The sequence below is a fragment of the Carcharhinus amblyrhynchos genome, chromosome 4 (assembly GCF_965287045.1).
Source record: "Carcharhinus amblyrhynchos chromosome 4, sCarAmb.v2.hapA, whole genome shotgun sequence".
Taxonomy (NCBI): Eukaryota; Metazoa; Chordata; class Chondrichthyes; order Carcharhiniformes; family Carcharhinidae; genus Carcharhinus; species Carcharhinus amblyrhynchos.
Window position 1 is genome coordinate 135,950,968 of NC_137327.1, and position 15,829 is coordinate 135,966,796.

The window sequence follows — 15,829 nt, forward strand, 5'->3', positions numbered from 1 at the left end:
TTTAAAAGACATGGATAGGAAAGGTTTAGAGGAATACCAGCCGAACACAGACAAATGGGACTAGTCCAGTTTAGGAAACCTGGTTGGGTTGGACAAGTTGGACAGAAGTTCCTCTTTCCGTGCTGTACATCTCGGAGTCTTTTCCAGCGTGGCCACAGTGATAGAAAGTCCCATATCAAGGTGCATCGCACAATGAATACTTCCAACAAGAACCTCAGAATAAAACAGCAACTAAAGTGATGGTGCTGAGAAACTGATTTTATTTACAGAGACCCACAAAGTAGATAACATCAACACCCTTAAATTCCACAGGAACATTTTCTTTTTAAAAAGATGTTTTGGCTGCCATAATGCAGGTTTGAAAATCAGAATGGCCACCAGCAATCAAAACATTGAATGGTAATTAACCCAGGTTTTATTTATGCCTCGAACAGATTCAATAGCCAAAGACAAACATAAGATATCAACATTGAGCAATGTCTGTTACTCTACGTTACTGGCAGGAATGGTAACGGGAAACCATTTGAACGGATAGAAAGATTCTACCACGGTGTTGACCTTGATGGAGCTGCAGATGGAACAAAGGCGATTTCTGAACTCTCAAGTCTTTGGCAATGGGTTGGAAGTATTCCTTTCTACCCCGGCAGACAGCAGGGCACCCACAATGAAAAGGAAATAGATCCCATCTGCAATGTGGTTCAGTAACCTGTTCTTTCCCTAGGTAGAAATGCGTGTACCACCCAGGACAAAACAAAAACAACACAATCAGTTGCTTTATGCACAGAACTCCTCCCTGAAGACCTTCCCTACCTCCGAGCCACACAGGTAAAGCTTGGGAAGTTCAACAGGAGGGTGATGCCTGAGATATCAGAGTGAGTGCGGGGGTGGGGGTGGGGGAGACTTAAAGAGGAGCGATCCCATTTAAATAAATGGTCATTGTAAAGACATGTTTTGCCATTAAATTAAAGGATTGAAATTCCCTCCCCATCCCCCTCTTCCCCCACACACCTCATTTGTGGTGGCAGTAACCATCGTTGAAATCACTGTTGCTACATCTGGTATGCATATGCATTAAAATATAGATGCAGTGCCATTAACACAACAGGAGGTGGCATTTCATTCCCATTTGGTACTTCAAAAAAATGGTTAACTGAAAAAAAAACAGGGTTAAAATCAACCTGAGAGAAAATAAGTCTTCTGGAAACACACATCACAGTGAGTCTCCAGTAGATGGAGTCCTTGCTACCATCAGGTGACTTAATGGATAGGAATCTCCTATACAAAAAAGGTATTTTCTGCACATTATTGGGGTATCAGTAAACTTTCTCACCCTCCTGCTATTTCCTCAGCCAAAGGCACTGATGCAAGTTAGGAATATGGTGCCGTGGGTGCTAGCAATACCTTTAAGCTTGTCCGAATGACTAGTCTTCACGTGAGCTTGCTGATGAGAACCAGTAGTTCAGCAGCCGGGAATGGCATTGCAGTGGAATTAAAGTTTGGTCCTGCCCTCGCTGAGCACTGATTCAGACACTTCCCAAGAGGATCTCTGGACAACTAATCGAGATCAGGAACCCTGGGCTCTCAATCCAAAACGTGACTAGTGGGTAGAGTTTGACCGTCACTAGTCAACATCAGCAGTATTCAAGAAACAAACTTGGGGAGGTTCCTGATAAGTGCGTCAGGAAGCAGCATTGCCTAATGTGCCTGCTCCGAGTGCAGAGAAACCCTGCATCGAGATACTTGGGTAACGCAAATGGTCCATTTGGAAGTGCAACACAGATCAGTGTGTCCCACTGCCCCACTGGTAGATCGAGCAGTTTAACACTGGAAACCTTCAAACATTCACTATAACATCACTTTAAATTATATGTTTACTCCTCCCATTTACACATTAAATATATATAGCACTATTCACAGTTAAGTACAGGAGATTACAGTCTCACAGAAGTGATTCTCCACATAAGCAATTTTGATATAAACTGTTATCAATGCTTAAAATGTTACTCTGAAGAGACAGCTCCCAGAAAGTGAATATAGGTATATAAAAACACAGCACTTTAAAAACAATTATACATTTGTTTGTACTATGCCCTGACCCGTTTCATTCTAAATCTGAAATTCAAAAACATCAGCAACATTTTACATGAACCACCTGTTCTCATTTTCAGGGGACACATTTGCTGATGCGTCAAACTGGACTAAATCGAGTTAAGGGAAAGGTCTCGTATGGGCACAAACAGTTGAAAAAAGTGGGAAAAAAGATTCAATTAGGACTCAAATTCGATAACAGCCTCTTCATAGAAAATGACTCAGTAACCAATTATCAACCGGATGTCATACACAGTGCTGCTTTTCATCACACACTCTCACTGCCACAGCCTGAATGAAAATCTCCAGTTGGTGAATTAGTTTCAACTTAGGGATGGACGATAGAAAGCTATATACATGAACGACGGCCACAAACTAACCCGCTCCAGGGCTGGATAGCATCAGGATAGTTTTTAAAAGGCTACGCCGAGACAGCAGGTCATCTGGATGTAAAATGCAGCTCCTACACGTACAAGTGACAAGGCGGAGCTAACTGTTTTTCACACGCGTTTCCTCCCCCTTCTCCGGTATGTGTATCCTTTTCCCCAACAAACCAAACATTGGAAAACCAAACGTCTCTCTGTCAGATTTCCATGTTGCGGTATTGTGGGGCGTCTGGCAGAACTGCACAACACCGCTTGTCAATGATTACGGTAATGGTGCAAGTTTGTTTGGAGGGACGGAGTCTCAAGATTCTCCAGTTTATGGGTAGGAACAAAACAAAAGGGCTAAATTCACAGCAGGGAAGTTTATAGCTGCCGAAATCTTTTGGACCCAAGGATAGCAGTCTGATAGAAAAAAGTGAAGGTTTACTTTGACGACCTCAGAGATATTTTCTGTTCACTACAGCTAAGACTACCTAAATTAAATAGTATCTTACAAAGAGGTACTTCTCCTCAATGTGCTGACTTTTCCCTGGATAAAGCTACACTCTCTGGTACATTTGTCAAGTGGTCCTTTCAAGTGAGAGCCCAGACAGGCTGTTTGCACACAGTGTGAGCACATCAATCATTATAAACATCCACACAACGTGCACTGTCCGCAGGAGTCTCCACAACCAGCACAAACCCAGAGGCGCTTCTTAGCGCCTGTTGATCCCTCTTTAAGGTGATTATCTAAAGAGTTTCCTTAAAAATAAAGAGGATAATTTGGTGCAATGCATATTTACAACATGAATAATCGAGGGGTTCAAGTGACTCTTTTGAACTAAGTTTGAGGTTTTTGCCAATGCCCTGAACTCAAGGGACTGTATCAATGCCTAGTGGCTGGGCTACCCATGTACTCAAGTCATCATGACCGCTATTCCCCATAGATGTCTGATCTTCTGGAGACCAGAAGGATTATTGTGCTCCACATTACATTGATATCACTGCCGCCTAGACAATGTCAGAAATGACCCCAGGAGAAAGGCCAGTGAGCACTTCACTACTGCGGCACTGGCAAACGACATTAGCCACAATTTATCATCATCACAGAGACAATTGTTCACCTCGTATACAACAGTTTTCAGCAGGTTCGGATTTGAAAAAAAAACAAAAACAAATGTTCATCTGATCAACAATACCGCCTGTGGTACAAATAAGGAAAAAAAAACCACATTCTATACAGTAAGAACTAAAATATTTTCAGTTTCTATACAAACATGAAACAGTTCTAGTGCAAACATCACATCAAAAACCAGTGCCACCATCGGATTGGGGATTTGAGAGGATCAGCGTACAGAGTGGAAGCTTCCCTTTCCTTTGTCCCGAAAAAGAAAGTAGGAAAGGAAAAGAAAACGGTTTGAGTTGAGTTTTGTTGAAGCTTGTTTATATTAACAAGTTGGATTCTTGCTCCCCAGGACTTCTTCGTAAAACCAGCTGGTGATCCTCACACACAGACACACACACAAAAAACACAAAAAGGTGAAAAAAAAATCCAAAAACCAACATGCAAAAGGAACAATGGTCATTAGAAGGCGGCAGGTAACATGGCATAACCTTATAAATCTTCAGAGAAAATTTCCAATTGCTTATATAAATGTTCAAGTAAGAGTGAATACATTGGACGATAACCATTAGGTGAACACTGACCCATTCATTCCTGTTTAAAATGAATCAATTATTCACTGTCATTTTAATTTAGAAATGCACTACTTCTCTGCAGGCATCAAAAATGTATCATCCAGGGGTCTGAAGGGTCTACTTCCCTCCGTACATCCTCTCAATATCATTGAGGTAGTGGTTCTTTATTTCTTTCCTCTTGAGCTTGAAGGCGTCTGTAACCAAACCAGTCTCTGGAGTCCATGGTTCTGGACTCAACCGAACTTTCACAGGGACCTCAAACTTCTGCAACTTGCCTGTTGTAAGACAAAACATCAATGCATATCACAACTTATCCTGTTGGAAACCTCCATGCTTTCAATTACTTATCCCAGTCGGGTGCTCCCTGTAAAAGCATCACATCTCAAGCTCGTTTTCAGGTACCTTCTACCCAAGAGGGAAGGTGCCATTACATCAGCCTGTTCTTTTCACTTAGACTTTTTACAAAATGATTCATGAAAATCAAGCACTTGGAAATCAATTCTACAAGGTCACTAGCTTCAGGGCAGGACTCCAGAACAGCAACCTGTCAAAGATCAAGTATCTTCATTCTGAGACCTTACACCCCAGTAGTTTGAATAACATGGTGTTCAATTAAAGTCTGAACATGCATGGTGGCACAGCTGCCTCACAGCACCAGCGACCCAGGTTCAATCCCAGCCACATTCCTGTCATCTCTGCATGGGTTTCCCCCAAAGTCCGTGGATTAGCCATGCTTAATTGCTATTGAATGTAAGGGGGATTAGCAGGGTCAATGTGGGGTGACAGCATGGGTGGAATTGCTCTTAGTGCAGACTCGATGGGCTGAATGGCCTCTTTCTGCACTGTAGGGGTTCTATTGTCATTTCAACTGTGACGTACGTTAAAGAGCAAAAACTGTTGATCAAAAAAGTTGGATCAATGTTTCTCCCAGTTTTATCACTTGTCTACATTTCAGCACTAATCATACAAGGAGCATGTGAAGACTCTGGGTCTATAAATCAATAGAGTTTAGAAGGATGGCAGAGGAGGGGGGTAGAATACTGAAAGGCCTGGATAGACTGGATGTGGGGAAGATGTTTCCATTAGGTGAGACTAAGATCTGAGGGCACAGCCTCAGAGTAAAGGACGAGAAGGAATTTCTTCAGCCAGAGGGTGGTGAATCTCTGGAATTCTTTGCCACAGAAGGCTGTGACGGTCAGGTCATGTATTTAAGACAGAGATAGATTGGTTCTTGGTTGGTAAGGGATTCAAAAGGTTACAGGGGAGAATGGGGTTGAGAAACACATCACCCAGGCTCGAATGGCAGAGCAGACTCTGTGGGTCAAATTGAAATACACCCTCTGCAGTAAATATTCCTAAGCCAGCTGATGGGTCAGCTATACCAAGCGGAGACTGATTAATGAACTATACTCACTGGACGCTGATGCTTCTTTGATCTCCCGCAGCACCTCGGCTTCCATCTTGCTATCGTTACAAATTTCCTCCCACGTTCCCTGGACTTGTTTCTGCTCCGCAAGGGCAGTCAGCTTCTTCTGATTGGGGACCACAAAACTAATCACATAAGACTGGTCACTGTGAAGGAAACAAGTACATGGGGGGGTTCAGGCACAAAATTGGAATCTCACTTTTGTACACATGAATACCTTTAATTTCTTTTATGCTTTTTCATCATCCAGAGACTGACAAGTTTGAAAGATTTTTGCCACCGACTAGATGGGCGACACTGTGGCACAGTGGTTAGCACTGCTGCCTCACAGCGCCAGGGATCCAGATTTGATTCCCGGCTTGGGTCACTGTGTGTGGAGTTTGCATGTTCTCCCAGTGTCTGTGTGGGTTTCCTCCAGGTGCTCTGGTTTCCTCCCACAGTCCAAAGATGTGTGGGTTAGGTTGATTGGCCATGCTAAAATTGACCTTTGTGTTGGGGGATTAGCAGGGTAAATGACAGGTTACGGGAATAGGGCTTGGGTGGGATTGTTATCGGAGCAGACGCGACAGACCAAGTGGTCTCCTTCTGCACTGTTAGATATTCTATGTATTGTATGATTGGCCATGTTAAATTCTCCCTCAGTGTACCTGAACAGGCGCCGGAGTGTGACAACGAGGGGATTTTCACAGTAACTTTATTGCAGTGTTAACATAAGCTACTTGTGACACTAATCAATAAACTTAAAACATTCCTGCCCATTATTTTGCCCGAACAGAAACCATGTCGAGGACAACATTTAAGACGCGGGTTGATAGGTTTTTGATAGACATGGGGATTAAGGGTTATGGAGAGAGGGCGGGAAAGTGGAACTGAGCCACGACAGATCAGCCATGATCTTATTGAATGGTGGGGCAGGCTCGAAGGCTGACTCCTGCTCCTATTTCCTATGTTCTTATGTCAACATTCTACCCATGTTACAGTGACCACAGCACTGAGCTCTGACCACTATCTCAAGTACAATAAGATTTAGTTGTCTTGCACTAACTTCCTTGGTCAGCTTGGGGGTTTGACCGCTCCATTTAACACAGGAATAATATTCTTCCACTTGTTTTTTTAAAATTATATCACCAAACGTGGGCCTCACTGGCTAGGCCTGCATTTATTGGCCATCCCCGATCGTCCTCGGGACAACAGTAATAACCTACTTTCTCAAACTGCTGCAGTCTGCGTGATGTAGGTACACCCACAGCGCTGTTAGGGAGAAAGATCCAGGATTTAGACCCGGTGAGAGTGAAGGGAAGGTGATATCGTTCCCAGGGTGACGTGGTGGTACAGTGGTTAGCACTGCTGCCCCCCCCATTAAAAAATTAATTTATATTTATGACCATGGGCTATATCTGCCTATAGCTGACCTGCCTTCAAACAAAGGAAACCTAATATTTACAAAACCTGTTTGAATATCTGACAAAAAAAAACAGGAAAACAGCTCCAACTTTATAATTAACTGCAGAAAAAGATGACAGGTTTGTGATCAGGTCCTACCTGTTTGCATACGCACAAATGTTATCAATGAGGGAACAGCTCTTTAAGGCAGATTCCACCTTGCCTAGGGACACATACTCTCCAGCTTGCAGTTTTACTAAATCTTTCTTGCGATCTATGGGATAAAACAGTTACACTGTCACAAAATGAGTTCAAATTCATTATAAACCCCTGTTGGTGCTGTAGTGTTCTATGTTCTATAAACTAGACAGACAGAGACAGCGATGAATAAGTGATTGGACCATAGCTCCAAATGGAACAAAACCAGCAAAGGGAGTGATGTCGAGGCTGAAACATTGTCCGGTTGTTCAAATGAGGTCAAAACACAAGTCCACCTCAGGCAGCACACAACTACCTCAACTTCCTGACATTAGTAGAAACGTCAAATAAAAACTTTTAACTAGCTGAAGATAAGGGTCTCACTGGAGGTTAAAATGTGCTATTCAGAGGAAATGAGAGCGTTCTCATCTTGTTAAGTGTAAAGCAAGTTATAAAATGCATCGTCTTAACGACATGCCAAAATCTAGCAAATGCTCCCAACGAAATCAGAATATTCTTCCTCCTGTGTTTTTTTAAATTACGTGGGCCTCGCTGGCCAGGCCTACATTTATTGCCCATCCCTAATTGCCCTCGGGAAGACGGGGCTGATTTGTTTTCTTGAACCGCTGCAGTCCATGTGGCATCGGTGCACCCGCAGTGCTGTTAGGGAGAAAGATCCAGGATTTTGACCCAGTGACAGTGAAGGAATGGTGATACCGTTCCAAGTGGTGTCGGGCTGGGTGACATTTAAATTCCACGATTGCTAGCTCAGGGACATCATCACTGTGCCACCGTCTCCCCACTGTCCTTCGGAAGGTGCACGCCAGTCCACCAGGGATTCAGAACGATCCTCCTTTGCCAGCTAGCCCAGGTAACAACAACTATAGGCAAGGTACGTAACAGGAATAGCATAAGCACGAATCCACATTCGACCAAAGCCCAGAAATACAGCACGGGCAGTGAGCAGCAGCTGACACTCACTGGCTTAACCTCCCTACCACAGAGGGATCAACTGAAATTACTATTGATACTGACCAAGTCCAGAGTCACTGTGATCCGCTCGTTACAGTATTACACACCGGTGTAGTTAGTACAGGAACTATCACGTGAAGAACAAATTTCCAGAATTCAAAGGAAAACAGGCACCTAGTCTTAGGATGAAGAGGAGTAAAGGGCGGAGAAAACTCAAGAGAAACTGCACTGAGTTAATGTTTCCACTCCGATTCCAGTCATATTGGACTCAAAATGTTAACATCTCTCTTTTTGGTTCCCCATTCAGTTTATACCTTCCCTTTAACACTTACCAATTATCTGTAAACAGCCATCTGGGTGGAATTCACCAACGTCGCCTGTACAAAACCATCGCTGACCATTGCTGTCCTCAAAAAAATCATGACTGGATTTATTAGTTTTGAAGTACCCCATTGCCACATTCGGTCCACCGATCAGTATTTCTCCTCGGGGATGGGGCTGGTCACGAGTGGTGTACCCACCTAGAGTTTAACAATAAGAGTCAGCAAGTACCAAGACCACAACTGAATCTTTCAGAAGTTTATTGTTAATTCAGTAAAACACCCAAGTTATTTGTTAGCATACACTCTGCACATGCACAGTGCCACGTGTGCATACGGACACTCCACGTACGCAGCACCATGCATATACACACACCCTGCACGCACAGTGCCGCATGCATACACACAAATTCTCACGCTGCAAACAGTGCCACATGCTCACACACCTTGCATATACGCAGCACCACGCATTCACACACAGCACGCACAGTGCCACATGCGCATAGACACTCCATGCACGCAGCACCATGCATATACACACACCCTGCACGCACAGTGCCGCATGCATACACACATTCTCACGCTGCAAACAGTGCCACATGCTCACACACCTTGCATATACGCAGCACCTCACATACACACACACCCTGCATGTACACAGTGCTAAGAGCATACATGCATGCACGCTCGCCTACCTACCCACAGCATCCCACACAGATAGTCTGTCAGATATACAGGAGACCATGTTCCACTGCAATCCCTTTTCCTTCTTTTCATTTCCCCATTCCTACGTTGCTGAGTAACTTTAGGACTCAGCATGACAGCACTGCTGGGTTCGATTCCCGGCTTGGGTCGTCGTCTACGTGGAGTTTGCACATTCTCCCCACGTCTGCTTGGGTTTCCTCCGGCTGCTCCAGTTTCCTCCCAGAGTCCGAAAGACATGCTGGTTAGGTGCATTGGCCATGATAAATAGATGGAGACCATTCAGCCCATCACAGCTCTAAGATTAATGCTACCCACTGGCTCCTTCCGCATCATCCTGCCAGTACAATCACTCAAACAAAGTCATCCAGAGATTTCCACATTGTGGAACTGCACTCTGGACCTTGCGAAACAGAGAACCGCATTTGATGTTTTTTTAAAAAAAAATCGACCAACTGAAATTGACCCCAAGCTCGTGACAGAATTGCTGCAGGCCAGTGTCACAGGGAGGTCTTGCTGCAACTGTACAGGGCACTGGTGAGGCCGCAGCTGGAGTACTGTGTGCAGTTTTGGTCGCCGCACTTGCGAAAGGATATACTGGCCTTGGAGGGAGTGCAGAGAAGGTTCGCCAGGCTGATACCAGAGATGAGGGGGTTAGCTTCTGAAGAGAGATTGAATAGACTGGGTCTGTACTCGTAAGAGTTTAGAAGGCTGAGGGGGGATCTTATAGAGACATATAAGATAATGAAGGGGATGGATAGGGTAGAGGTAGAAAGATTGTTCCCGCTTAGAAAGGACAGCAGAACTAGAGGGCACAGCCTCAAGATAAGGGCAGGGGGGTGCAGTTTAGATCAGAGTTGAGGAGGAACTTCTTCACTCAAAGGGTGGTGAATCTCTGGAATTCTCTGCTCATTGAAGTGGTGGAGGCTACCTCGCTAAATATATTTAAGTCACGGGTAGATAGGTTTCTGATAGACAGGGGAATTAAAGGGTTATGGGGAGAAAGCGGGAAAGTGGAACTGATCCACTTCAGATCAGCCATGATCTTATTGAATGGCGGGGCAGGCTCGAAGGGCTAGATGGCCAACTCCTGCTCCTATTTCTTATGTTCTTATATCATCTTAAATATTCTTCCCTCAATGAGCAGTCTATCTAGTGTAGAAAGGCACACAAATTAGTGGTGTTGAGCAAGGGCTTTCAATTTTTGCCTCTAAATGATATAATACCAAGACATTCACGCCTACAGTAAGTAAATTACACAGCAGACCCAAGGGGAGTCCGCGTGTAGATTTTGTATAAGCACCTTCTTCCCAGTCTCTCAGTTTGATTTCGCAACAGATCAGTGGAGCTCCAACTCTGCCTGTGCTGTAGTCCAACACTAAAATTAGAGAAATACCACAGTTAGATTTTGGAATCCTTTCAGAAGTACGAGCAGCAAATTAAATAAATGGTGCCTTAAGCTACAAACATTTGCATTCAACTAGGGAGCCACTGATGCAGATAAAACACACAATCTCTCTGCGTGTCAGTACATCACCAAACTTCCACGTTCCGACACGCATGATGTTCATCAATTTCCACTTGAAGGATTGGTATCTAACAACAACGCATGCCTCTTGTTAAGGCATTTACGCATTTCTTAACGTTAGTATTTTCAGTTGAGCGCGTAGTGCAGCATTAAACAATTATTGATTGGTGGGGAGGGGGCGGGGGCGGAGGCTGATGCTTGTATATAGTTAACAAAAGCAGCTTATTACATAGCTCAGCACAACACTGAGGGCCGAAGGGCCTGTACTGTGCTGTAATGTTCTATGTTTCTATAGTTAATAAGAACAGTGCCGTGTAATGCAGCAGAGGGATATTGTGTTACTGCAATCTAGTCAATTATGACAAATGAGTTTAAACACCACTTCTGTAAGAAACAAAAAACGCAGAAGCTCAGTTTAAAAGCTTCATTTTCAGACTTTGTCCCAATCCTCCCACAGATGGAAGGCATGGAAAAAGAGGGAAATGAAAAATAAATGACAGTTCTTGGAAAGGTCAGTGGAAAATCTAAAATACTTGGGGGCAATCTTGGGCTGACTGCGTAATAATTATTGCTTCCAAGTGTTACTCATGGTAGAAACTCGGAATACCATTGAAATATTGGACTCGTTAGTGAGTCCCAGCTTGATACAAAGTGATCAAAACCTTATTATGCTGCTTTTTCACCCCCACATGTTAACTAACCTGCCTCATGTGCCCAGCATTTTCCTAGCTTCTCTGTTTAAACATTGAAAGCTAAGGGACAAAACCTTATTTTCCAAATCCTTACAGCACTTTGATCAGCCACCTTATTTTAATTAAGCCCCAGGTAACAAGAGGGGACAAAAAAAGACCCTTTACATCAGTGGATCTCCTACACAAAGCAATTAATGCGCAATCTCTTCCTTGCACATACACAGCCAAAAATGAAAATGGACTAGAATTTAGCACAAGAATTTGGGTAATTATTCGAAGAAAAAGATAGGAAAAATACTACTCCAATTAGTCAGGCTTCATTTCCCCACAATTTCACTTTATTCCCTCAAGTACATATATTCACATCCCATCAGGAAGGAGGGGCTTGGAAGGCCCAGTCCCATACATGGATACGTGGGGCCATATTGCTATGGATCTGGTGTCACATATAGGCCAGAATAGGCAAGAATTTCCTTCCCTGAAGGACATTAGGGAACCAGATGGATTTTGACAACCTTCATTAGACTTTTAAATCCAGATTTTGAGAGAATTCAAATTCCACCATTTGCCATGGTGGGATTCGAACCCAGGCCTCCAGAGCATCTCCGGATTACTAACTAGTCCAGTGACAATCCCACCATACCGTCACCTCAGCATATCAAAATGTGCCTAGTTAGCTTCCTAGCTCATCTCTCTTGGCCCCCCAGAAGCAGTCGCCAAGTAGCACGATTTACTTTGACGGCTCCAGTTCTCACCTTCAGTGATAGTTCCAGCACCACACGTCTCAGTCAGGCCATAACCCTGCCCGACCGGACAGCAGAAACACACATTCATAAACCTCTGCGTTTGCGGAGAGAGAGGAGCTCCTCCAGACAACATCATACGAACACTTCCTCCTAACAGAGCTTTCACCTTTTTGAACAAGAGCCTGTGATAAACACAAAAAAAAAACTCCCATTAAAACGTGAGCATGGAAGAAATGATATTTAATATGGTGATTCCAAATACCCAAACACGAGTGTACACATCTGCAAGCACGTAGAACTTCCTTCTATAAAGTCTATGAAGCAATTTTTTGTTTTAAATATAGCATTTTTAACACAATGTCCCAAAATGTTGCCTCAGAATATTATGAAACCAAGTATGACAGAGCCAGCTGGGTCAAAATAGACAAAAGCATGGTCAAAGATGTAGATTTTACAGAATTTCTTAAAGGAGAAGAGAGAGATGGAGAGGTTTTTGGAAATAGGATGGGAATTACAGAGTTTAGAACCAAGGCAACTAGACCACCAGTGGTAAAGCAATAAAATTCAGGGATAATGGAAATATTTAGTTCAGTTCGTTTATTGGTGTCACAAGTAGACTCACATTAACTCTGCAATGAAGTCACTGTGAAAATCACTTACCATACTCCGGAGCCTTTTGGGGTACAGAGGATGCACCTAACCAGCACATATTTGGACTGTGGGAGGAAACATGAGCACCCAGGGGAAACCCACGCAGATGCAGGGAGAACATGCAAACTCCGCACAGGCAGTGTCCCAAGCCACGAATCGAACTCGGGTCCCTGCCGCTGTGAGGCAGCAGTGCTAACCACCGATATCGCAGAGGGCTGGAGGAGGTTACAGAGGTGGGGATGGGGAGGGTGCGGTATTGGGTAGGCCAAGAAGGGAATCATAATCAGGGGTGAGATTTTTAAGATGAAAGTTTTGCTTCGCCGAGAGTTAATGTAAGGCAGCGAGCATTGGCGTGATAAGGGAACAGAACTTGCAGCAAGTTCAAACACAGGCAGCAAGGCCTTGGATGATCCCAAGTTTAAGGAGCGTAGAATGTGGGAGAGCAGCCAAGAATGTGTGGAATACTTGAGTCTAGGAGGTTAAGGAAGGCACGAAAGAGGGCTTTAGTGACAGACGAGCTGACAGAATAGTGAATTCAATAAGCTAGAAATAGGTCACCTTAGTGATGGCATGAATGTGCAGTCAGAAGCCCAACTGGAGGTCAAATAGAGCAAAGCTTTTAATAGTCTGATTACCAAGTGCAAATGGAGTTTGCGGTTAGGGAATAGAGTTTGGAGCAGAGACTGAAAACAACAGCTTCAGTCTTCCCGTGGTTAATTGGATGAGATTTCTGCCCATTCAGAACGGGACATCAGACAAGCAGACTGTTAGATAGGGTGAGAGAGTCGGTGGTGTTGAAGGGCTGGGTGTTGCCTGCAAACATGTGAAAATTAATGTGTTTTCAACTGATTTTGCCAAGAGACAATACGTAGGTGAGGAATAGAGGGGGCCAAGGATAGATCCTCGAGGGACAGCAGAGGATCGAAAGACCTGGAAATTCTGGAAAAATAAATTGGTATTTCAGACAAAATAATGAGCTGTATATTTTGAAGTGAGATATTAAAATGTTCTGCTGGATGGAAATGAACTTGGTACCTGAGTACCTGAGCTTCCAAAACCATACTCCCATTGTTTGAACTTGTGACAAGTCTTTTTCACCGACTCAATGCCCGATGACCTACAAGGTCCAGAAATGGTTCCACTGAAAATTGTCACGCTGGTTTTCAAATCCAGCCAAGACCTTGCCCCTTCCTATCTCCACAATCTTGTCCAGTGCCACAATCCTCAGGGATATCTGCAGCTCCTCCAATTCTGACCTGCTGTATATCCCTGATTTCAAGTGTTCCACTTCAAATGTCTAAGCCCTGAGCCCTGGAACTGGACAGAAGGGGGAGGCGAGAAAGTAGAGCTGAGGACACAACCTAGATCAGCCATTATTTTATCAAATGGAAGAGTAGGCTCGAGGGGCTGAATGGCCTACGCTTGCTCCCAATTTAGATACAACTTGCTTCCTAAACCTCATCACCCTCTCTTTTTTTCCCCCAAGATGCACATTAAAATCTATCTTTGACCAAACATTTGGTCACCTGCCCTAATACATGAGGAGAACTGGACAGAGAAGGGATTGGAGAGAGAGAAACTGTTCCCGCTCATAAAACAAGAGGGCACAAATTTAAAGTGATTTGCAAAAGAACGAAATATTACATGAGGAAAATTATTTTCACACAATGAGTGGTTCAGATCTGGAATGCACTGTCTGAAAGTGTAGCGGAGGCAGGCTTGATTGAGGCATTCAGGAGGACATGAGATGATTACTTGAATTGGAACCATGTGCAATGATACAGGGAAGGGACAGAGGGACGGCACCGAATCACCATGCACATCTGGAGAGCCGGTGCAGACGCAATGGGCTAAATGGCCTCCTTTTGCACCATAACAATTCTGTGATCTCCCCATGTGGTTTGGTAGCATCACACTTCTGTCTTGCGTCTTATAGATGGCGGACAGGTTATGGGAAGTTAAGTGGTGACTTAATCACTGCACAATTCCCTCTCGTAGTTACACAATTCATACGGCTGATCCAGGTCCAATGTACATCACACACTTGTGTAAGTACGCTTCAGATATAAACATACAGGTGATTGGAGAAGTGAATAATATCTGTAGAACTTGACTCAAGGTAATAATTCCTGGCTGCTATCATTTCCAAAAACAACCAAGAAAAGGTTGAATTCATTTCTGATCAAGCAGATTGTGTGTTTTTCCTCGGTGGAGAGCACTATAGTGGGTTAGGTGTCTCACCTTTTGAGGACCCTGCAGTGACATTAAATAGTCTTGGAATTACATTGGAAGAGATTGGGAGCAGTAGGGGTGCCAAGACAGGGGGGGGGTACACAGTTTAAAACTTAAATTAAACTTTAAAGAAAAGGCCTCATTCATAAAGAAAATGACTAGGGGTAGATTCTGTTAGAAACCACCACACTGTGAGCTATAAAGCATAGAGGGGGAGGGTCAGGTAGGAGAGAATATCTTAAATTCACAGCTGCCACCATAATGTGCGGATACTGAATCTATAGAGAAATTTCCCATTTTCCTTACAAGTTGCAGAGGGGTGCGTCGTAGCCTCTCTTGATCTGTTCCAGTTTGTAATCATAACCTAGTTTAAACAGGGTCCTCTGCAGATAGTTCATCTCCTGCACCTTGCTCATGACATTTTTGTAGATTCGATCCATGATTTCCTAAAAAGGTAAAAGCAGAGAGTGGTGGAATGTCTCGATATTGGAGCAGGAAACGCACTTCTCATACTCAAATATAATGTTGGATTGATTATCTTCATATCTGTTAGCAAACTTTGACATGGTATTAACAATCAACTAGATTTGCCAAAAACTGGTATATTAGAGCCTTCTTAAAGTCAGTTGAAGATCTTTAAATCCACACAAGCCAATCCCCTCAAGCCCCGATTATTCTTTGCGCGTTGTAATTTTATTAATAAAACGGCCCTCCAGGTTGAACATATAAAAGCTCCGATTATTCACTCACTGGAACAGCTGCCATCAGCGTTGGCTTCAGGACGGAACAGTCACCCTTACTGCCCTTCTTGATCTTAGTTGACTGCAA

At 43.7% G+C, this 15,829-nt stretch overlaps 1 protein-coding gene across 9 annotated transcripts in view; it reads right to left on the minus strand.

The window, feature by feature from the left end:
* Window positions 1–242: 242 nt before the first annotated feature.
* The window catches only part of acsl4a (acyl-CoA synthetase long chain family member 4a), a 73,621-nt gene continuing 58,034 nt past the window's right edge, over window positions 243–15,829 (minus strand). For all 9 annotated transcript variants that reach the window (XM_080187933.1, XM_080187932.1, XM_080187927.1 and 6 more), the window contains 8 exons: window positions 15,752–15,823; window positions 15,308–15,447; window positions 12,128–12,300; window positions 10,456–10,530; window positions 8,463–8,651; window positions 7,120–7,234; window positions 5,566–5,723; window positions 243–4,426 (listed from right to left, as the gene is read on the minus strand). In XM_080187933.1, the coding sequence (XP_080044059.1) occupies window positions 4,269–4,426; window positions 5,566–5,723; window positions 7,120–7,234; window positions 8,463–8,651; window positions 10,456–10,530; window positions 12,128–12,300; window positions 15,308–15,447; window positions 15,752–15,823 (1,080 nt within the window). In that variant the 3' untranslated portion in view covers window positions 243–4,268. The remainder of the gene's footprint in view (window positions 4,427–5,565; window positions 5,724–7,119; window positions 7,235–8,462; window positions 8,652–10,455; window positions 10,531–12,127; window positions 12,301–15,307; window positions 15,448–15,751; window positions 15,824–15,829) is intronic.